Source organism: Podarcis cretensis (genome assembly GCF_951804945.1).
Source record: "Podarcis cretensis genome assembly, chromosome: 6".
Lineage (NCBI taxonomy): Eukaryota > Metazoa > Chordata > Lepidosauria > Squamata > Lacertidae > Podarcis > Podarcis cretensis.
In genome coordinates, this window is record NC_137175.1 from 44,818,720 (window position 1) to 44,842,471 (window position 23,752).

General features: G+C 42.2%; 1 protein-coding gene across 1 annotated transcript in view; it reads left to right on the forward strand.

Moving 5' to 3' along the window:
• The first annotated feature begins 480 nt into the window (after positions 1–480).
• The window catches only part of CCND3 (cyclin D3), a 73,462-nt gene continuing 50,190 nt past the window's right edge, over positions 481–23,752 (forward strand). Inside the window, exon 1 of the mRNA XM_079980932.1 lies at positions 481–775. Within this exon, the coding sequence (XP_079837058.1) occupies positions 710–775 (66 nt within the window). The 5' untranslated portion in view covers positions 481–709. The remainder of the gene's footprint in view (positions 776–23,752) is intronic.

Sequence of the window (23,752 nt, forward strand, 5' to 3'; positions counted from 1 at the left end):
TCCCATAGTCCCTTAGGCTTGTACAGTTGGACGTCTCTAAACCACTTGCCAATAAGAGGATGCATGTTCAGGAGCAATGACGCAAGCAACTGTTTGAATTCTTGAGCTGATCATCCAAACTTATTCAACAAAAACAACAACGTTGTGGTGTCCATCCATCCATTTACCTCTTTTGCTGCATTGTCTCCAATATCCATTGCTCCTAAGCTGTCAGACTGCATGGGTGGCTCTCAAACCATTTGTGAGTTTCTGCAGTGGGTGTGTATAATATTTAAAACATTAGTATATAAATAGCCTCCACCTCTTGGCTAGGTCTCCCAAACACTGGGAATGTTGTAGTGTTGTTTAATTTTTCAGCATTAATTTTTCTACTTGGTCCCCCCTCCCCTTCAGCTTCACTTTCTCTTCAAAGGTGATGATGTTTTGATCAAAACTCCACTGAGCATCAACTCGTGTGTTTTACAGACTGTGCAACAGGAAACCCACCTCCTACAACCCCTCTGCTCTCCCCACTTCCTGTTCAAGTACAATGCATGTGGCAGAGAAAAGGCGTCACCGAAATGCAGAAATGTAAACAACTGTCATAACTCAGAAAAATTAAAGGTCTTATACTGTGTTGATTTAAAGCGCAACACCTATTCCAGTCAACACTGATTTCCTGGTAGTGATGGAAGCCAAGAGGATGACCATGAAAATATAAACTTAGGAAATGCTGGATTACTTTTTAAATATATGTACATCTGTATCAAAAGAGTTCTTGGTTGCCAGCTATGAGGTAGGAAGTGATTCCATTTCTTTAAATGTAAAAAGCAACAAAATAGTAATTCATGTCCTAAGGGCTTGCTAACGTGTTGCCTTCCAGATGCTATAAACAAGTTGGGGTGGTTAAAATAAGATGTTTTATGCTGAAATCCAAAGGGATATATACAGTAATGTGGGTAATACTCAGGACCTGAAAGAGCAAATACAGATCTGACTACTGGTTGGTCTGAGATGATATGTTTTATTTTTTAAATCAACTGGCTTTTAAACATACAGCAAAATGTGACTTTTAGAATAGGCATTTCTCATGCATTTATTGGCTTTACTGTTTGTGGTGTTTTGCTTTTCCTTCCACTGGTGTTGCTTTTTTGGCTTTCGTTATTCTATTATTCCTCCAATATTGGTGCTGTTTTATATTTTGCATCTTGGGTTCCTGGAGCCACATCCTGAGTTCAAAGTGTGTGATTGCATGGGTGCATCTGTGTCAGTCACAGTGTTTACCTGCAAACTTCATAAGCAACCATTTTGAAAAGTATGATGTCCCCACCCACATATATTTTGCATGCCAACTTAGACTGTGATTTATATTTACAGGCACCATCTCAAAGACACGGTGCATATATGTTTAAAGGGTTCTGCAATCAGTTCCTGAATGTTGCTGATATCAAACCTGGCCAGTTGGTTGGTGCCACACCAGATCAAACATAATTATGTACACATCTAACATTGTTTTTAAAGAGGGGTTACAGTTGCATTGCTTAGAGATGGATTTTGCTAAAGATTTGTGAGAAATGTTGCAATGAGGGGCAACAGTTCCATCTCTCGTCTGATGTTGTCAAACGAATTTAAAAATAATAATCTGAATAACACTGTACCTCTCTTGCCCCAGGGAGATAGGTGTAATTTTCCTTTTTAATATTTGGACAGGGGTCTGGGAGAATCTTGAATCTCTAGTTCATCTGCCTATTTGCATCTTTATTTCTCCTTCCTGTTGGAATCAATTGCCTTCTCAAATAAATTATGGTGCTGCACTCTTTTTCTTTTAGAAGCTTCTAAAAATTTACCCCTTAATTTTGGCCAGGCCCTCCTGTCAGTGGCCTCTGCATTCAGTAATTGGCAACAACGTCCTTGTATGTTATCGTATAAAACCTGTTTGAACTATTCCTTCTGCCTCCTGTCATAGTTTTGAATTTTGATTGTTAGACTGTAAACCTTAGATCAGGCATCCCCAACCTTCGGCCCTCCAGATGTTTTCCCATCATCACTGGTCCTGTTAGCTAGGGATCATGGGAGTTGTAGGCCAAAACATCTGGAGGGCTGCAGGTTGGGGATGCCTGCCTTAGATGATGAATTATTTGTTTTCAGTAAAGCCAGTGTGGGGTAGTAGTTAGAGTGTTGGACCCTGGGCCGATTAGCATTCCATCTGGGGCAGGAAGTGAGGTTGAAATCCTATCTTCACTTGTTTGGGAGTATGTCCCATTCAGCTTAATAGAATTTATTTCTGGGTAGACACATATAAGGGACGCGAGTGGCACTGTGGGTTAAGCCACAGAGCCTAGGGCTTGCCGATCAGAAGAGCTCCTGTTGCTCGGTCCCTGCTCCTGCCAACCTAGCAGTTCGAAAGCACGTCAAAGTGCAAGTAGATAAATAGGTACCGCTCTGGCGGGAAGGTAAATGGCGTTTCCGTGCGCTGCTCTGGTTCGCCAGAAGCGGCTTAGTCATGTTGGCCATATGACCCAGAAGCTGTACGCCGGCTCCCTCGGCCAATAAAGCGAGATGAGCACCGCAACCACAGAGTCGATCACGACTGGACCTAATGGTCAGGGGTCCCTTTACCTTTAGACACATATAGGATTGCACTGTGTGACTCGTTCATTAGTAATGCCACAGCCAAGCTGAGTACTGATTAATGGAAGAAGCCACCTAGAGGAAGCTTCTAATTAAAGAACAGGACCCACAAAAAGTTTTGATAGCATGTTGCTTGTCTGTATTAGACAGCCTGGCACTGCCACTATTTTAAATGGGCTGGGGCTCTCTTGGATAGATCTCCTCAGAGCAGGCCTGAAAAAAGTTGGGAGGGCAACAGAAGAGAATGCTGGAATGCAGCAGGCTGGCAACAGTGTCATCTGGATAAAAGGGAGTGAACAAAAGATGGCAGTTCCAGAATAATGGCAAGTGTGGTAGCCACCCTGTTCACTTATCTTCTTCTTCAGCAATCACTAGTAGCCAAGTAAGATTGTCTTCCATAAACACAGTTTTAACAGTGAGTCCGTGAGTGACTGTGGAGGCCAATTCTGGATCCACACATCCTTCCACAGTGGGGACATTGGTTTCCAGGCAGGAGTTGATCACGGTGTGGAAGTTTCTCCCTTCCATCCTGAGTTTGAGTGTCTTCAAAGCCCATGTCACCTTTGGTAAAGGCTGTTCTCCAACTGGAGCGTTCGCAGGCCAGTGTTTCCCAACTGTCAGTGTGTATGCTACATTTTTTTTAGATTTGACTTGAGACAATCTTTAAACCTCTTTTGCTGACCACCAGTATTACGCTTTCCATTTTTAAGTTCGGATTACTTATGTGCTCTCTGGGTGCCCCAAGACAGGTGTTTATATTGGGATGGGTACTGCTCATGCATATTATATTTTTGCAGCATCCATCAAAATGTCAGCCTGTATTTTTTCATTTAATCTGTATCTATCTTTTCTGTGGAAAATCCATTGAATTAAAAGGAATATTGTGCCAGTAACCCATTTGCAATATCCAGGTGCCCCTGTCCGGAAGCACTGTCTTTCCCACTCTTTGAATATTTCTTTGCCACAAGGGGGCAGACTTCGACCAGTTAACAGTTCATCTGTTCTTATTTCAACTCAGAAGGAAACTTACTGCCACTTGCAAGTAAAAATCTGATTTAATTTTATTATATTTCTATGCCACTTTTCATTGAAATGAATTCCAAAAAATCTTACAAACAATAAATAATAATAACATGATTGAACAGGTAGCCGTGTTGGTATCTAAAGAAGTGTGCATGCACACAAAAGCTCATACCAATAACAAAACTAAGTTGGTCTCTAAGGTGCTACTGGAAGGAATTTTTTATGATTTAACATAGTAGAACATCACACATAGAGCATAAATCCTATAGAATAATTAACAAATCATTGCAACCATTAATCTGTACAATCTATAAAACACTGTAAACAAAGCATAGCTCAGTCGGTAGAGCATGAGACTCTTAATCTCAGTCCTGGGTTCGACCCCCATGTTGAGCAAACGATTCATGCACTGCATGGGGTTGGACTAGATCAGGGGTCTGCAACCTTTAAGACAAAAAGAGCCACTTGGACCCGTTTCCGAAGAAAAAAAAAACTGGGAGCCGCAAAACTCGTCATTATAAAAATAACTTTTTTGTCACTTTTTTATTATTTCTTTGTTTGACCCCTCAGAATTACTCAGAATTAGAAATAAATGTTAAATTAACAAGTTACCTTTTTGTGTGTGTGTGTGTGTTCTTCACTCCCCTTCAAAACAGTGACCAGCGTACATGCCCCTTACAATGTAGCGGGCGGGCGGGCGGGCGGGAAGGTGACGTCGGGACGGTGCGTGACTAACGCACGCACCGCCCCCATGCGATGTCACAGCCAGTACAGCGCCCGCCACAGTGGGGAGTGTCGGGGCGCACAGTGCGCCTCCTGCCCTCGCTAGTATCCGCCCTGGAGCTGCAGCAAAGGTGTAAAAGAGCCACATGCAGCTCCAGAGCCGCGGGTTGCCGACCCCTGGACTAGATGATCCTTGTGGTTCCTTCCAACACTATGATTCTATGATCACAATTAAAGCAAAAGTTGCATTACATGATTAACAAATCAATGCATCATTTATAATGTATAAAACAACATTAACAAAATAGCAACCAAAAGATAAACGAAGCACTGTTAAGTTCATATACATACTCTCCTCACCCCCATGATTCCTAACCTTTCACTCTATTCATTAAAATACACATTCTCATATGATGCCAATGGCAGCAACTCCCTTTTGATGGTTTCCTGGGCTGAAGATAGGGCAGCACAGGTGAACCAACCACCCCCTGATGGCAAGCAGTCTCTCTCTCCCCTCACAGTTTTTGTTAGACTGTGAGCTGGCAACTTATCCAAGACTACCATGCAGTCAAGCTGCATGAGAGAGCTGGTATTTGAATCTGCACTTCCCATATCCAAGCCCAACAATCCAGCAGCCTCTGCAACCTACACAATGGCTCTCCTTTGACTTGTGCGATTTTTAATAGCCACCTGGTGCTGATGTGTCACTTACCAGCAGAGCAAAGCAAATTTAGAGTAAATCTGCATCTGTTCTCTGAGCAGCAGAACAAAATAGGGGACCTGTACAGTTGGCACTGAAAGACCATGCAGGGGTGGGGAACCTGTGGGCAGATATTGCTGGACTCCTACCAGGCCCACGCAGAATGGTCAATGATTTGAGATGATGGGAGTTGTAATCCAAGCACATTTGTAGAGCCACAGATTAGTTGTCACCAGGCAACAGCATGAACATCCTACCTTTTTATGGTATTCAAACCACATAAAGCTTCCTAGGTTGACTAATTTCCTTTTTCTCAGTGACCAGACAGCACCCCACATACTGCTGTTCACACCATTCTGCATTTCTGTCTTGGGGGCAGGGGGTGAGAGTAAAGATGATGTAACCTTTTCCCCAGCCATGCTCTCTAGTGAATATGCTAAAGTCTCAGCGTCTGGACACACCTGGTGTGCAGTTTTCTCAGGACAGATGCTTTTTTTCTCCTCGAACTGTTTTCCTTATTCCTTGACTCAGCACTTCTGTGAACTTGGCTAGGACCCTTCAGCTTGTAGTCAGAGACAGACATTTGATCCTGCTCACCTAATGGCTTCTGAAATCTGAGACATTTTATGTGTTTCGCCACCAAACTCTCTAAGATGTGTTGGGAGTAAAAGTACACAGTCATATTCCTGGTAAATTAGAAAAACGCAGCTCAGTTTCTGAGTCACAGCCCCATGTCTAATCAAACAAGCATGTGGACCCACAGCTTTGACAGAAAGCCCCAAGCCTGGACTGCCGAGAACCACTAGAGATTTTTAGTAATTGTATCACGTCTGATGGGTGACTCAGAAGATTTGGTTGCCCTGTCTTTTCCCTCTCTCTTCTTCTGCCAAGAACTTTGGGACTTGGAGGTTATAATGAATGAAATCATCTGGTTGGGAAGAGGTTCTGGTTCTTTTATCTTCTTTTATTTGATGAGGTGACAAAATAATGGCTGCAGGAATATGTGAACTAGTGTTGCAGAATATATTAGGAGGGCAAAAGAGCTGAATGGGTGACCTCCGTGTATCAAGGGGAAATAATATTGTTGATGGTTAAAGAGTGTACACTTGTGTGTAATCCACACTAATGCAGACTGGACCTTGATGTCTAATTAAGGCTGATACAACAAAAACAGCTTTGGTGAATTTACTGAATCCGGGTATTCCAGAAGGGCAGGGGTGCAAAACCATTGCACAACTCCAGATGTTGTTTAATCACAGCTCCCATCATCCCTGGCCATTAGCCATCTTGGTTGGGGCTGAAGGGAGATGGGGTCCAACAAGATCAGGAGAGCCACAGGTTCCTCATCCGTTCAAGAAAGTATGCAATCAACAACCATAGATGTGGTAAGTATTAAGGCTCTTTACATTATCAGATTAAAATGCATCTAGATCGTGGGGTTTTGTTTTTTTTGTTTGTTTTTTCAATTTAGATCAAAGCTGGTTGGGGGAAATGCATCAAAAATAGTATTTAATTTTTTTAAAAAACTAGGATGGATACAGGGTAGATGTGGATTATAGCTAACACCATGTACACCACTTCCCAAACCAGCAGTAGGAATGGACTGGACATGCAGTAACTGGGAGTATGTACAGAGCTGTAGATACTTGAGTCCATATCATCTGGTCCTCCTCAGACAATGCCTATGATCTGAAGTGTAAATATGATACTGTGGTACCTCAGTTTACGAATTTAATCCGTTCTAGAAGTCCATTCTTAAACCAAAGCCATTCTTAAACCGAGGTGTGCTTTCCCTAATGAGGCCTCCCACCGCCTGTGCCCTTCCACCGTTCGGCTTCCGTTTGTAAACCGAGGTAAAGTTCGCTAACCGGAACACTACTTCTGGTTTTGCAGAGTTCATATACCGAATAGTTCATAAAGAGGGCTGTTCTTAAACCGAGGTACCACTGTACTGGAAACCTCAGCGTCATTAAAATGCATAGCATCTTTAGCTGGCTGCTAAAAACACAGGAGTTGAGCACAGGAGATCTGATTTACTGGCAACTAAAAGACTCAAGCTTGGAAAGGGAAATTAGCAACCCAGATTAGATTAGAATAAAAGTCTAAGAAACCTTCATTGAAACTATACATGGATACCTCAGACTAGAGAAGCCCCATGTCTCCACTGTGCTACCCTGTGGATCCCATCCTGTGCCCACAAGTAATGCTGTATTTGCAACTGATGAGCACTTACAAAGACAAGCGAATACAATCCTTCTGTATGGTGTATCCCATTATAGCAAACTGTGCATGCACAAACTCAAAGAATACATTAGGCATTGTTTTCTAAATGCAAAGAAGCAACTACATTTAAGCTAGAGTTCTGAAAGGCGGGAAGGATGGTAACCTCTGCATAATCATGGTTTAGGTGAGAGCCAGAGAGCCTAGCTGGCTACACTGCAATCCTCTGTTGTATGCATTTCTGAAAGCTTTGCAAAGAGAAAGGTGTTGCAAGGTTACACCAATGACAGCTTTGCTCCCTGCGACCTGCATTGACATCTATCTCTTTTCCCCAAAAGGGGCCGCTTATCTTCGCACTTTACCACATTAGGGTTTCTCACAATAATCTTCAACAAAGCAACTACAAAGCCTTCAGGAAACCACAGGAAGGGTGGTGAATTGCAGGGTGTGTGTTCTGAGTTGTGTAGGGGGAGGGTGTTCTTCCCAGTTGGCACATCATTAGGTTCTTCTACTTATACACTAAAAGAGTGGAAATTTTGTGAAGTTTAATTCCTTCCACACTAGTTGTTTAGTCTGAAATGGGTGTCCTTTGTTCACTTGGTTTTTACAGATAACCCAGATGATGTCATTGTTGAAAACAAGTTAAATTTCAGTACAGTTGAGGGTTTAGGGGACTAGTACCCCTTTAATTAGTAGCTTCTACTTTGTCCCTTTATTATAAAGTGGTTAATTAGTTGTTTCCTGTTCACTCACCTGTGGTCACTCCATTCATAAATTGCCTTTAATTAGTTCAGTTCTTGAAGGTTATATGTGTTTAGAAGAGGGGGGGGTCTTTGCAGCCAAACCATTCCCCCCTTTTTTCAATTAGAGCAATTTTTGCAATGGCAATATAAAATATAACATAAGTTAATGAGTTAAGTATTTTGGTTCCAAATAGGAAACCTGTAATCAACCCCCCCCCCACTCCCACAGGGTACTTGGGGGACCCTTTAGATGTATGTCTCCTGAGGGAGACTGCTAGCCCAGTTTATAGCAGATCTGCTCATTGTTCATCTGCAATATTTAGTTAGATTGCAGATGAACAATGAGCAGATCTGCTATAAACTGGGCCAGACCAGAACCAGTGCAGAAGAGGTTGTTGTGGGACAGCTGTCTGGTGATATTGGGCCAGAAAATTTGTGTATAAGAGAAAATTTGCATCCTTGGCCAGGACCAGACTTCATGAGGTCCTTGAAACAATGCTGCCAGTGCCACACTCCTCCCCTCTTTCTGGCCAACAGATTTATGAAATGCAGACTTGGACTCTCATTTCAAAGTGGCACCACTGCCCATGCACTGCTAAAACACCACCCCTTGGCCAGCACATCTGTAACGGCCAATGAGGGGCCCATCTGATCTCCTAGGGACCTTAGCCAATGCCTGACTTGGTCTCCCATTGGAACTGGACCTGTTGTTGGCTGTGCTGCTGTGCTGCTGCAACGTTTTGAGGGGCTCTGCAACATGTGCATTGTTGGCTCCTTTGAAGTAAGGAGACAGACGCAGAGCATAGAATGTGCTATTTTAAAACATGGCTTTGGAAATGAGTTTGATGTTTAAACACCCACATCTTAAGCTGAATGGTTTAAAATGTACGTTTCTTGCTTCTCTTCATGTTTGCTGCATATGGGACAAGGAGCCTTGTGCTGAGTCGGAACAATTGCCCGCCTACTCTGCCTGGCAACATGTCTTCTTTTCCAGCCTTGCTTCCTGTGACCCTTCCACAGGAGATGGTGGAGCTTTTGTCATGAAATACATGTGTTTTTCTACTGATAAATACCCTCTTCTTTGTAACAAAGCCCTGAAGCGGGGTGAGAAAGTCTCAACAAGCAAGGGTTATTAGACGGCCCACAACAGGCTACTGGAGGCATCCCAGTCCAAAGGACAGAGCTTCTTGGGAGTTAAAAATTGTGGTTCTCTTGAGAGTTCTGTGACTTGGCTGCAAAACCCTCTGTGTATCTACCATACCCTTAAAGCACATTTGAAGTGATGCATGACTTCCCCCTCAAAGAATCCTGGGAAATGTAGTTTGTTAGGGGGTTGAATTGTAGCTCTATAAGAGCTATAAACTACAGTTCCCAGCATTCTTTGGTGTAAGCCATGTCCTTTAAATGTATGGCATATACGCAGCCAGATGCTCTGAATAAACATGGGAAAGGGGCCTGGCAGTGCTTTGTCTGTCTCACTTCCCCAAAATGCAGAATGAGGTCAGAAGCATTTGCAAATGGAGGGAAAGTATTCAGTATAGTTAAGTACAACAAAGATACATGTGGAAGTGGACTGGAAGGCAGAGCCGAGAATAAATGCAACCCAAAGATATCTGCTTATTTGCTGGGTGGGAAAGGTTGTCATTCATAGACAGCAGGGAAAGGATGCAGGGAGACAACTAATGGGCAAAGATAGGGAACCATCAGCCACATCTGTTGGGGACACACCACTGGTTCTGTGCAGCTGATCTCCCACCCTTTTCGGAGCTGTACAGTTAGCTGAAAGAGACCGAAAAATAGCTGCTGATAAAGCCTCACGAAGCCTTGCTGTCAAGACAGCACCCTGCGGGACATCCCTGGGGATCTGCACCAGCTGGGAGACACTGATAGGCTTCACTGCCTGCCATCTGTTCACCCTCACTACTCTGGGGACAGCCGACATATATAATCTCCCTTCCTTCCCCCTTCCCTCCTTCGCATTGCCTGCTCTTCCTCTCTGGGTCTATATTTGTCTCCTTAGACCCTTGTCAGCTGGTCCCTGTAGACTTGTCTGCAGACTTGTCTCTGCTCTGCTGAATTTGCCTGGCTACCCCCAGCTCCGCTGCCTATTGTTGTTTTTTAACTGACCCCTTTCGGTAGGTGCTCCAAAAAGCCAGTAGCTTGGGCAGAGAAATATTCTCAGAAGCGTCATACCGCTGTTTGTTAAATAAAAAGCAATGTTGCCATTAAAGCTAGGGAAAAGCATTTCGTCCTAACAACTGGAGGAGTAAGAAGGAAGCATGGGAGTAGGTGATTAAAACATATTCTCTCTGAGTGTCATAAACATTCTGGAGTAACTTCAAGCATGGAGGGTTTGCTGCAGAATACCGAAAAGGGGGCCCTCCTTCTTGGTTTAAATTCTGTGTGTGAGTTCTCCGACAAGCCTGGCACTTCCCTGAAGCAATATTCTGCATATATGTGAGCTCCTCAGTGCTATTCTTCTAGAAAAATAGGTGCTGGAATTCACCATGTACGCCTCCCTCATTCTCTTAGAATGGCAATGGCGCCCACCTGAGAGGTGCCAGAACTGTGTTCCAGTGAATTCTGGCTGGGGAGAAAAGCCCTGGGGGCTCCTCCGGATGGTTTGTTTATTTGGCATTCATTCTTATTTGCATGCCCAAAGTTTACAAGATGGTTAGACCAAGTCCCCTCTTTATTGAGCTGGCGTTCTGACTGGTTTACAGGGCAGTTACACAGCAACAAACATCCATCCTGATTTGCCTGCAAGGTGTCTTCCCGTTCATCATTCATTCAATCCATCACTTTTCAGTGCATTTCCCTGTCACTTGCCTAACCGCAAAAAAGACCTGGTTTTTAAAAAGTGGATTTGTTGTGCTACAGCAAGTGTGTTTTAATCCTCTCTAGGTACGTAGTCCTAAAGTTCTGGCATGCACTTGAACCCTTCCTTCCAAAACTCACACCACAGACAGAACTTCATATCTCCTCATTTCACCAGGCTATTTAAAGGGCCACTTGCACCTATACAGACCTGTCCCTGATCATAGGCATGCCATCGTGACCTGTCAGATTGGTGAGCAGGGTTTTTCAGTGGTGGCTACATATTTGTGGAATTCCCTCCCCAAGTACACATGACCCCTGTTTTACTGGCTTTTAAATGGACCTGGAAGGTGTTTATATTTCAAATTGTTTTTAATTAATACGTGTGGGGCTCTGAATTGTTTTTAACTGCTGCTTTTTTAACACTAGAAGGTGAAGGTGATGGTGGTAATTATTGTTAATAGTACTATTTTTATTATTAGTCTGAATTAATTAGCCATATGGTACATTTGTAGTACAGTGGTACCTCGGGTTAAGTACTTAATTCGTTCCGGAGGTCCTTTCTTAACCTGAAACTGTTCTTAACCTGAAGCACCACTTTAGCTAATGGGGCCTCCTGCTGCTGCCGTGCCACCAGAGCATGATTTCTGTTCTCATCCTGAAGCAAAGTTCTTAACCTGAAGCACTATTTCTGGGTTAGTGGAGTCTGTAACCTGAAGCATATGTAACCTGAAGCGTATGTAACCTGAGGTACCACTGTATTTGTTTTATGCTTTATATTGGTGTGCGCGTCTTTGGGTGGGTTGGGGCCTTGCCTATATAAATCCTGAAATAAATAGAGAAATACTGCTTCATCATGGAGCCAGATACATTATCAAATTCAGAGAAAGCAACTGATGTACATGCATGTGCGAACAAGCCCTCTGGTACTGCCCCTCTGAAAGCGTTTTTTCTCCAGTTAAAGTACTGCTGTTAGGATCACACAATTGCATGGGTATGGGTAGAAGTTGTCACAGGTGCTGTCCAATAAGAGCCTGCAGTGCTTATGCAATGCATTCCAGAGAGCACTTCAAATCCTAGTGACCAGTGCTAGATGGAGAAGGGATCACATTTTCCCACTAACAATATATTTGCAGCTTTCTGGGAAAATGTGATATCCCTCACATAGAACTCCTTCCTTAGGAGAAAACATCTTGACTTTCTTGAGTAACTGATGATCCACACATTTTTTTATCTATAAACTTATCCTTTGGAAAGGTTATAAAAATAAGAAATTATCAAGCTAAACAAGGGCTTCAAACAGTAAAATTAAATTCAATGGGGACAAATATAAAGCATTATCTGGGGAATGAAGTCTGGGGTGGATCGCTGCCAAAACAGATTAAGATTATAGTGGATAACATATTGAATGCTAATACACCTTGAGATACTGTGGCTCGGGAGTCCTATAAGACCTTTATTTCTTTACATACATTTATGTGGTACTCTTTAAAAGGGTTTGCAAAGCAGGTAACAACTAATAATAATAATAATAATTTTTTTTATTTATATTCCACCCTCCCCAGCCGAAGGCGGGCTCAGGGCGGTTAACAACAATCAAATAATCCAACATTCTAAAAACATTTCATTATAAAAATTAATTAAAATCAAATTGATGGCAACCGTTAAGCAAAATTCTGTGCAGATTGCCAGAGGAGGGAGTCAGGCTGCGCCCTGACCAAAGGCCTGGTGGAACAGCTCTGTCTTGCAGGCCCTGCGGAAAGATGTCAGGTCCCGCAGGGCCCTAGTCTCTTGTGACAGAGCGTTCCACCAGGTCTTTGGTCAGGGCGCAGCCTGACTCCCTCCTCTGGCAATCTGCACAGATTTTGCTTAACGGTTGTCATCAATTTGATTTTAATTAATTTTTATAATGAAACTACACATTATCAGTTTAAAACAGCAAATTATCACATTATCACATTAAAACCTATAACATTAGCAGCAGTAGCAGTTGTTAAAACAGCTTGAAATTCACACTAGTAAGTTAAAAATGTACATCAGAACACCTTAAATGGCCAGAGCAAATAAAAAGGTCTTTACCTGGCACTTAAAAGATGACAAACTTGAATCCAGGTGAGTCTTTTGGGGGGAGGGCATTCCAAAGACAGGAAAGACTATGCAAAAGAGGTAATTGCTCTCAAAAATGCCAGTTAAGAAGATTTATTACAGCTCAACATATTTTGGAACACAAAAGGAGCAATATGCAAATAATTAAAAATATAGAAGTATTCTAAATACAATTGTATATAATTTTGTTTGTATTACTATTATCATTCTTCATTAATTCATGAATTATTTTTTACGTGTGTCTCAAGGTGATTTACAAACATACCATAAAAACAGCTTAAAATAGTTTTTAAGTGAATACAAAGAACAACCGAAGATAGGTTGAAAAACAATTCAAATTACTGCCTAAGGTCGGTGTGAATAAGGGAATAGTTGACTTATATAATTTTAACTTTTTGTAGATTGCTTCTGAAGAAAGAACTTGCATTCCAAAACATGTTGATCTGTAAGCTAAATCTTCTTAGTTGGCACTTTCCAGAACAGTTGTCTTATATTTTGCATTCTGTCTGGTTTCTGTGCCGCCTTCCTAGCTTTTTGCATTCAGAAGACCAGGCAACACCATGTATCTTGGATCAGAAGATCCAAGAAGGCTGGTGGATCCAAAGAGCTCTTAGGGTCTTGGCTATTTAGATTGTAATAACATGGGCATTGTTTTGAGTTCCCCATTGTTTTGGCAGAATGGCCTTGGCTCTATCATAGAGCACCTCTTTTCATGCAGAGTGTCCCAGGCTCAATCACCAGTGGCTCATCTTGCCCAGCATTCTATTCTCACAGTGGCCAACCAGATGCTAATGGGAAGGTTGAAAGCAGGATCTGAGCACAACAGCGCTCTCCTCCCTTGAAGACCCTCCAGGTGTATCTATTTTCCGGTGGCCTTCCCAGATTTACAGAAGCTGTCCCAGTTTCTGATTTGATACCAGAATGTCCCGATTTTCCTTAGGACATCCCTATTTTAATCAGAGAAGTGTTGGGGGGCATGCACTTGTAATTCCCAGTAACTAGCATTCAGAGGCATACTACCTCTGACATGGGCAGCAGAACACTGCCATTATGGCTAGTAGCCATTGAAAGCCTTATCCTCCATGAATTTGTCTGATCCTCTCTTTGAAGCCATCCAAGTTGGTGACCATCACTACTTCTTGTTAAAATGAATTCCAGAGTTTGACTATACAATATTAAATATTTGTCCAGATTTGGGGAAAGCACCTGTTCCACAGTCCATATTTAAATGGGATTGGCTATTTTGTCCACCCTCCATTTTCTCTGCTCTGGCAACACATATCCTCCAACATTTCTCCAATGAAAATAGAGACGTCCTAAGGAAAAATGGGACATTCTGGGATCAAATCAGAAACTGGGATGGCTTCTCTAAATCAGGGACATCCCTAGAAAATGGGGTCATCTGGCAACAGATGTCTAAGATAGCTTCCACCTGTAAAAGTACAGGCAAGGGGCCTTCTTTTTTGCAGGGGGTGAGCAGGTTGCAAGAGGCTGCAGTTCATGCTTCACCTGTGAACAACTGTCACTGCTCACAGGCCTGGTTTCTTTTCCTCTTTGATAGGAGCAGGGTCTTCTCATCTGGCACTGACAGTTGATTGGGTTTGATGATATAATCATAAACAAAAATTCACATTGGGGGAAAGAACCAAACACCTGTTCCACTTGAGACAATGGGCTTACTTCTGATGAAGCGAATGCTGGTGAATACCCAAGAAAAACCACAGGTGACACAGGGGATGGAAATTAGCCACCCATAGTCTTTCAGAGGTGGGAAGTCAGAAGGCGGGAACCCCTGCAGATAAATTGGTGTTGCAGGTGGAGCCATGGCACAGGGAGCCTATACTAAGGATGGTGAAAGCACCTGCCAGAAGGAAGGCAAAGAGCTAAACTACAGAGTTTCATGCAAAATGATTCCCAACAGTATTACTGGTCGGGTGGTACAGGTGGGCAGTTGTAACATGATGGCAGTGACATATCTCCAGTGATGCTGTTACAAACATGGGGATGGGCAGTACTGTGGCAGAGCTGTTAGAAAGTCCCAGGTTCAGGCTTCAGGAAGGACTGCAAAAAACTCCCTATCAAATGCTGAACTAGGTGGGCCTATGGTCTGACTCAAAATTAAGGCCCTTGTTCCCACCAGGCAAAGAAACTAGTAGCCAGGTTTCTCCATCATCCTTGCTCTTCCAGGTTCATTGCCACCATTTTCTAGCATCCCTCTTTCACCTCTTTCAACTGTGCATGAAACCAGACTGGAAATGGAGTTGGCTTAAAAGAGCCTTTCGTAACCTGATGCCCACCTGGACTACAATTCCCATCAGTTGTGTTCACTGGGGCTGAGACTGGATAGCAGTCCAAAATATCTGGAGGGCATCAGATTTGGAAAGGCTGACCTCAGAGCGGTGATACAAGATGACAGATGTTCTGAAAAGTGTTTGGGAACATAGTGACTATGTTGAAAGTTTGGGAAATAAATTTTAAAAGTAAGTAATATGCTTGTTTGAAAAGGCCTTGATATAGCCCAAACTTTCAGCAGAGTCACAATGTTCCCAATGTATCTAACAGTATGGATATAAGTAAAATTTAATATAAAAAGACAAAATATACAAAACTAAAGTTACAGTTAAAACAGTAACAGTCCATTCAGATTTTTTTTAAAAAATCAAAACTATCTCCAGTTTCTCATATATATATATATATATATATATATATATATATATATATATTATTAACAGCTTTTAAAACTCTAGACTGGTCTCTAAACTATAGTACTAAAGGTACCAAATGGTGCTCCCTTACAAATGTATCCAAATACAAGGGGCCACCACTGAACAGGCTCTCCCTCTCTTTATTCTCTCTCTCTCTATGGTCACCACATGTCATACGTACTTCAGATGGCTGAGGTACCTGAAGAAAGGCCTCAGACCACAATTTCAGAGACAGGTGCAGTTGCATGGGAGAAGGCAGTCCAACAAGCATCTGGGCTCTAAAAACAGCACTTTGAATTAAGCTCAGCAACATGCTGGGAGCCAATGTACTTGTTTCAATAGAGGCCACATATGATTTCACTACATCTTGCCTGTATCAAGCAACTATGCTGATCCTGTTTCCCCTTCCGCTGCTGCTCCCGTTGTAGCAGTGAATACTATATGGACTGAGTCTGCAGGAGTTAGATGCCCATTGGCAGTTACAAGTCATCAGCGGTATCGTAGGACATCTATTGCTATACCTCATACTATTTTAAAAGCTTGTTATTTTTCAGCACCAATCCATCAAGAGAACTCAGCTAGTCCTTGTAAAACAGATGTTGTTGGACTCCAACTCCCATCAGCCCTGGCCCGCTGTAGTCCAGTAACATCTGGAGGACCACAAGCTCCTCATTCTGGTTTTCATGTGAAGTAAACAAACAAACAAAGCATAAAGCAGCTAGATCTACCATCATCCATCTGGAGTGGCCTTTTCTGTTTTTATTTGAATTTCCTTTGAACACTTTCCCCCCCTAGGCTGTGTACTCTTGTTCTGCAGCCTCAGAGTCTACACAAACCTTTTAAAGTGGGGGAAATAGCTACTACCACATCATGTCCTTCTCAAGGTTGCTAAGCGGAGCCACACCATACATTAAAATGTATATTAAAAAATTGTCCAGTAGCACCTTAAAGACCAACCAAGTTTGTTCTTGGTATAAGCTTTCGTGTGCATGCACACTTCTTCAGATGCACTGAAACAGAAGTCACCAGACCCTTATATATAGTGGGAGGGTGGGGTGGTTTTTTTTCCAGGAGGGTAGTAGGAGATGGGTGATACTCAATGGGTATGGTAAACCTGCTGATGACTGTTAAAGACTGCAATTAGGAAAAAGTCCTACAAGGCATAGTATGCAGATGATTAGCATATGTAATGAGACAGGAATCCAATATCTCTATTAGACCAAGTCTCTCCATAGTTTTCAGTTTAGTGATAAGTTGTAATTCAGCAGTTAAAAGAACACCCAATGCAAAGAATCCTGGGAACTATAGTTTGTTAAAGATGCTCTGAATTGTAACTCTGTGAGGGGGAACTACAATTCCCAGGATTTGTTGGGAGGAATCCTATGCTTTAAATGTGAGTTGAATGTGCTTTATATGCAAATAAAGCAGCTGCCCTCTGTATCTACTTATGGGGACATTTACAGGTAGCGTAGTGCTACATTGTAGGGGTCTCAGATGCAGAGTGGAGCAGCCTCTTCTAAAGAGTTAACAGAGCTTGGAGAACATTTGCCAAGGTTTTGAAATCTGATTTTCTTTCTGCAATAGAAATTAATCAACTTCCTATCTGAGAGCAGAAGTAGAAGTTGTTGCAGGAGGGCAATGGGTTAGGTTCTTTGCATGCTGCATGTACCATAGATAAGCAAAATCAGCTTTCATCAAAACCACTACCTTTAAGCTAAAGGATCAGGGCCCTACCTTGCCATGCCCATTACTGTTCTGCACAGATGGAGCACAACATTTTCTGGATTTGCTTTCCCTATCCTTTGTCCACCCAGTCAGGACAGGGCTGTGCATAGTCTATTCCTTAGTCATTGCAGTGTTGTCATTCATTAAAAGAGCAAGAGTTACTTCAGCCTTCCTGCTCCAAAGTAGATTTGCTTACATATCCACAGCTAATGTCATAACAATGTGGCGTTCAGTATACATTTGAGACATATTTCAAATCTTTTGTGCTATGGTGGAGACTCCTATCTTGGTTTCACTTGCTTTTGCTTTTTAGTGTGGAACAGTAGGCATTTTCACATCAGCCTCTACCAGCCACATGGCTATGAAGATAATATTATAGTAAAGTGCTGCAGAAACCGTAGCTTCATGCATCTTGTGGCACTAAGGTGGCATCAGGGTTTAGGACTGAAGTTGTGGTTTCATATGAATAAAGGCAAATGGGAAACTGAATGCCAACCTTGCTTCTGCACTGTTCTTTTGCTTTACCACAGTACTTTCCCAGCTTACTGGTATATCTTCAGTGAAATGTCATCTTCCATGAAGAAATCATATGCAGTGGTGATATATATATGTAAAACACTGAATGGGCAAAAGTTACCCTGACATCTACAGGGGTCCTTCCCCTGCTGAAAGTAGACTTGAAAGAAGCATTTTGTTGTAACCATTGTAATGGGTCGTGCTGTGTGCATGGTTGCAATGTGTGCATGGCCCCCACAATAGCTAATCTGGTTTGCAAATTTGCCCACAGGCCCTAAAAAGTTGGCAACTCCTGCTTATCATCATATCAACCTTAAGAGTATCATAGTGATAATGCATGATGACCCCTCCCAACAGCTGTCTCCTAAAGAGGAAGTACCATATTCTCCGTGATAGGTAGAGGCATTTGGAAATGGGGCCTTTCTCTAGGAAACACATGCATAAACAAATAGTTCAAGGTGGAGACAATCCCTTATCTTAAAAAAAAGAGCCTGTGGAATCCTGTCTCAGTATGATTCCACAGGGGAAAAGCCACATTAAAGGGTCTCCCACTACCCTCCAGCATTGAAGGAACTATTTGTGTGCACATGGAATCACTGTTAATACTGATTAGCCTTTAAGAATAAAAACTGATGAAGCCTTAAACAATCCTAATTATTTTGTTTTATTTAAGGCATTTATGTACAGTACGTACCACCCTTCAAAATAGTTATTCCAAGGCATCCTCTGAGTTGGAGAAATTCCTTCTGTCTTCAGGATTTGTAAACTCCTGTCATTAACACCCTGATGCAAAGGGTGCTCTGCAGCATGTCCATGAATTTTGGGCTTCATGCTGCACAGTTCCAGTAGTATATGGCCCAAAATGATGATTAGCAACACCCATAAAAATCACAATCAGGGGGAAAAATGGAAGTGATTTAAAATATTTGTTTTTAGGTTGCTGAGTCTTTCAAGTGTGCTTTACATTTTTATTTCTCTAGTGTGAAGGCCAAAGAGAATTGCTGTCATGCCTAAAAAACTGTCATACCTAGAATTATAAGTGTCAGGCAGGGACACACTATTACCTACTACAGTAGATGCAGCAGTGGAAAATACCAGGTGCCCGTCTACATCTGCTGTAGTTTCTTTATGAAAGCCTACAGAATTTCCACTAGTCTGGGAACTGTTCTGGAGATTTTGATGGGGGCAGGAGAAAGTTTCTTCAGAATGTACATACACATGCTGAACTCTCTCCTCTTCTTTTCATCAGAGATTTAACAGTGAAAGTCTGTGGCTGCCTACTAAAAAGTAAGTCAAGAGTCAAAGCATGCCCTCCAACATTTCTCTGATGAAAATAGGGACGTCCCATTCCATAATGATATTTTTACTATTTATACCCCACACATTTTATTGGGTTGTCCCAGCACTCTGGGCACCTTCCAACATATATTAAACATTAAAAAACCTTCCCTATACAGGATTGCCTTCTGACAGCTCAGGGGTTGGATAACTCCATACCCTCCAACATTTCTCTAATGAAAATAGCAACATCCTAAGGAAAAGCGGGACATTCTGGATTCAATTCAGAAACCGGGATGGCTTCTCTAAATCAGGGATGTCCCTTGAAAATTGGGACACTTGGAGGGTCTGTTAGGGACGCCCTTCCAGGTAAATAAGTATAGGATTACAGCCTTAATGTAACTAAAACTAAGTAAGCCTAATCCTAAGAATATTTAATTTTAAGCAAGGGAATTTTTAACCATTTATCCCATGCTATTTTCTGAGTCCATAACATACCCCAGCTGCAGTTGGAGGGGGGGGGTAGAGTCTCAGTAGGTGTACCTCTGTCTGCCCTGGGCTAATAGTAGTGTCATGAGAGGATTCAGATCAAGGAAAGGACAACCCCATTCTTTGCCGCTTCGTCCCTGTCAAATAGCAGCTCCCACAACTGCTTTGAAGTGAAGAAATATTGCACAAGATTCAATCACCTATTTGGCTCTTAGATTAAGGGAACGGCATGGAATGTTGAACACATATTTATCTGAATATAATTTACACATTAAATGAAAACCTTTTAAAAAGACTGACTGCATGCCCTGGAAATTCCTGAGCATGCTTTACTTTTAATCACTTCTGATCTTAGAATTATCAGGTAGTAGACTAACAAAGTGTTGTGCTGATGAAGGATGCTTTGAAAGAATGATTTATTTATAAGACATGTGTTGTTTTATGATAAGTATTTTACCGTACACAGATGAATAATGTTTTCACTCAAAATACATTGGGCACATGGAACAGTTATTATTAAAGGATCCTATTTTTATTATATTTCATAATAAATTAGACTTCTGCATATTTGGGTGCACCAAATATTAGAAAGGTGGCCTGTATGATTATTAGCAGCCTGCTAGTACTAATAATCATGGAAGCCTAAGTGGCAGAGCAAAATGTGCTATTCTAGGGAGTGAGAGCTCTTCCCTGAGGAGATGAACTATCAACACCAATTTTATACAAAGGAGCAAAAGACTAAGCCAAAACTGACCATCATACAAACCCTTTAACGTGATAGTTGAGGCAATGAAAAGCAGAACTATGTTCAGTTCACTGGGCTTGCCATTACTGTCAACTTACTTCCTCCAGGGGTGCAAATGAAGAGGCAGAAAATAGATGTTCAACCTGCTTGGAAGCAATGGTGTGTTTCAAAAAAAAAACCAGCACAACTATATACAAATAGTTTTTTTTGTCTATTTAGATTTTACCTGCTAGTTTCTGCACAAGTTATTCCTCAAATAAACAGGTGCTTGAGGGTGATATTTTTGGCTACAAAAGAAATTTGTAAACCACTGATTTGGAGGCACAGAAAAATGTCTGCATTTTTACGATTCAACTTGCACTGGACTTTAAGCTGTGTTTATTAAAGATCTGTTGTTGTTGTTGTTGTTTTGAACTAACCCAGAATCCAAAAGAACAATAGGCATGAACCCAGACAGATGACCACTTCTGACTTGAGCTGAGACCTAATGTTTGTGGTCGGTCGGGGGAGAGTTGCGGTTTTGAGAATGAAGAGGCCAGGTCCCAAACAGTTAACTTCTATTTTCCCCCTGCCATTCTGTCATCATGAACTGTGTCTTTTTGGTACAGTTGGGATACGTTTTGAATTTAGAATTTCATTTAATGCTGAGCCATCTTGAGCCTCCCGCATACTCGCAACCTTAAGAACACTTTCAGAGTCCCTGTTGATGTGTAGCTGATACATAACTGAGCGGTGGTGTGGGGTAGATCACATCCACAAGCCACACATCACCATCACAGCAGTGAATCCGTAATGTTAGCCTCAAAAATTGTCTCCTTCCCTACAGTCCCTAAGAATGATTTATACATACATACATACATCACTGGAGTAAAAGCAACTGCTTAACAATGACAGAATTTCCTTTACATAAGGAGATTTGACCTGATCCCTAGCCAAGCACAATGAGTTTGGTAATGAAGGTAAACCAAGCAGGTTCCTTTTGATTTAAGTTTTGGCTTATTTTTTTTCTGTTCTGCTTTTTAACATGCTGTTGCAACCCTAAGGCTCTGGGACAGACAAGACACTGCTTCACACAGGACACATTTTAAATAAAATGAAATAAATTAAATGGAACAAGACACAGAGCAGAACACATTGTATTTGTCTGTTTCAAATAGCTTTTAGAATGATAAACATCCCTGGTTTCAAAAGTACTTCCCATAATTTTTCTATTTCCATGCACCCACCTGTCCTATCCCAGACAGAAGGTTTTGATCTCTATTATACACTCCCTGATCTCTGAGAAGTGAGAGATTTCAGGAGTCCCAGCACATTCCTTAGAATGAAGGCCAGGGGAGACTATGGCACTGTTGTGATATGATAATCATTTACCCAAATATATATGCTAGGTGGAAGGTGGAAGGTTTATAGCATTAGCACTCTCGTAGATCTTGCTCTCTCATTTAGTTTCCAGGTGGACTCCTCAATGCCATAACAGTGGACCAGCAGAGCAAACAAGTCACACTTTTGGGGCCTCATCCACACTTACCTTTTGCCCCACGCTTCCTAGGCACAGGTGTAAAGTGCCATGTCTGAGCACTTTTTAAAAAAATGCTCGGTGCTGTCCCCACAAAACCCCACTCTTTAAAAGCAATTCAGGTTTTCCCCAGATTGCCATTTGCTCCAATTCAGTGGTAAAGCATGATTTTTTGCAGGGAGAGTGCTAGCGCAAAACCTACAACACTCAGACCCAGTGCTTTAAAGCACAGATCAGTGCCTAGCTCCAGCTCCAGCTCCAGGGTTGACTGTTGTACTCCCTAAAGCATGGAGACACCTTGCTGACACCATATCCAGGCCAAAGGGGTGGTGGAGGAGGAGACAGAGATGTCCCCTTTGGCTTAGCTTAGCTTCCAGAAATGTCTCCAGCTGTTTAATTTCTATGGCAACACTTTTGCACAAGAAGAGCCTGTTGGATCAAGCCAATAGTCTATCCAGTCCAGCATCCTGTTCTCACAGTGGCCAACCAGATGCCTGTGGGAAGCTCACAATCAGGACCCAAGCTCAACAGCACTTCTCCTCCAGTGGTTTCCAGCAACTGGTATTCAGAAGCATGCCATCTTTGACAATGAAGTCAGAGCAAAGCTGCTGTGGCTGGAAGTCATTGATAGCCTTTATCTCCATGAATTTGTCTAATCCTCTTTTAAAGCCTTCCAAGCTGTTGACCATCACTGCCTCCTGTGTGAAGAAGTACAGTACTTTCTTTTGTCTGTCCTGAATCTTCTAACATCCAACTTCAATGGAAGTCCATGAGTTCTAGTTATAAGAAAGGGAGAAAACACTTTTCTCTATTCATTTTCTCTGTACAGTGGTACCTCGGGTTACAGATGCTTCAGGTTACATGTTTTCAGGTTGTGGTCTGCGGGAAACCTGGAAGTACTGGAAAAGGTTACTTCCGGGTTTCGCCGCTTGCACATGCACAGAAGCACCAAATCACATCACACACGTGCGCAGACACGACATTGCAGGCTATGAACGCTGCGGGTTACGGACGTGCCTCCATCACAGTTATGTCCGCAACCTGAGGTTCCACTGTACCATGCCTAATTTTATACAGTTCTGTCATGGGCAGCTTCAAGACTCCTCCCTTCTTTTATCTTTAAACCAGGCTTGAATCTAGACTGGCCTTCAAGTAAAGGACTGTACTCTATGGCCACCCCTACTATCCCCAAGATGGTCCTGGGGGACCTAGGCTAGGCCTTGTTCACAACATACACTTATAAAAAGTTTGCCTGGACATGAACATAAAATGAGAAACCCACATTGGCTACAGCAATCATCTGGTTCACAAAATGGCTGTTCTGCACTGAATAAACAGCATTTTGTAATGATGCTTGTATTAACCTGATCCTTGATCAATTGTGAGCAGCTGGGTTCAGTTCACATGGAAGTTCACAGGGAAGCCATGTGACCTATATCACTTTCTAGATCTTCTCACCTCTTCAGTGTGAGGGCACTTCTTGTGGCTTGGTTCAGCGGATTGTTGAAATGTTCAGAAGCAGACCTTTAGAAGCAAGGATGATAGCACAAATGGGTTACACAGTTCTCAAAGCAGCCCCAGTTCAACAAAATACTCAGCACATCTTGGAATTTCAAGTATTTGGACAAGAGGGTAAAAAACAACAACAATCAGTTTAGGAATCACAGCTTGACAATCTGGTCAGTTGGACTTGGCCAGGATCTTTCCATAGGGTCAAATAATGCCCCAAAATAATTTTAGCTATGTCATTATATTCACACAAGTCCTTTTTTGGCCACAGTTATGCAGTGTGGGTGGACAGAATTTGCAAATAAAAGGAAACATAACTTTGAAGAG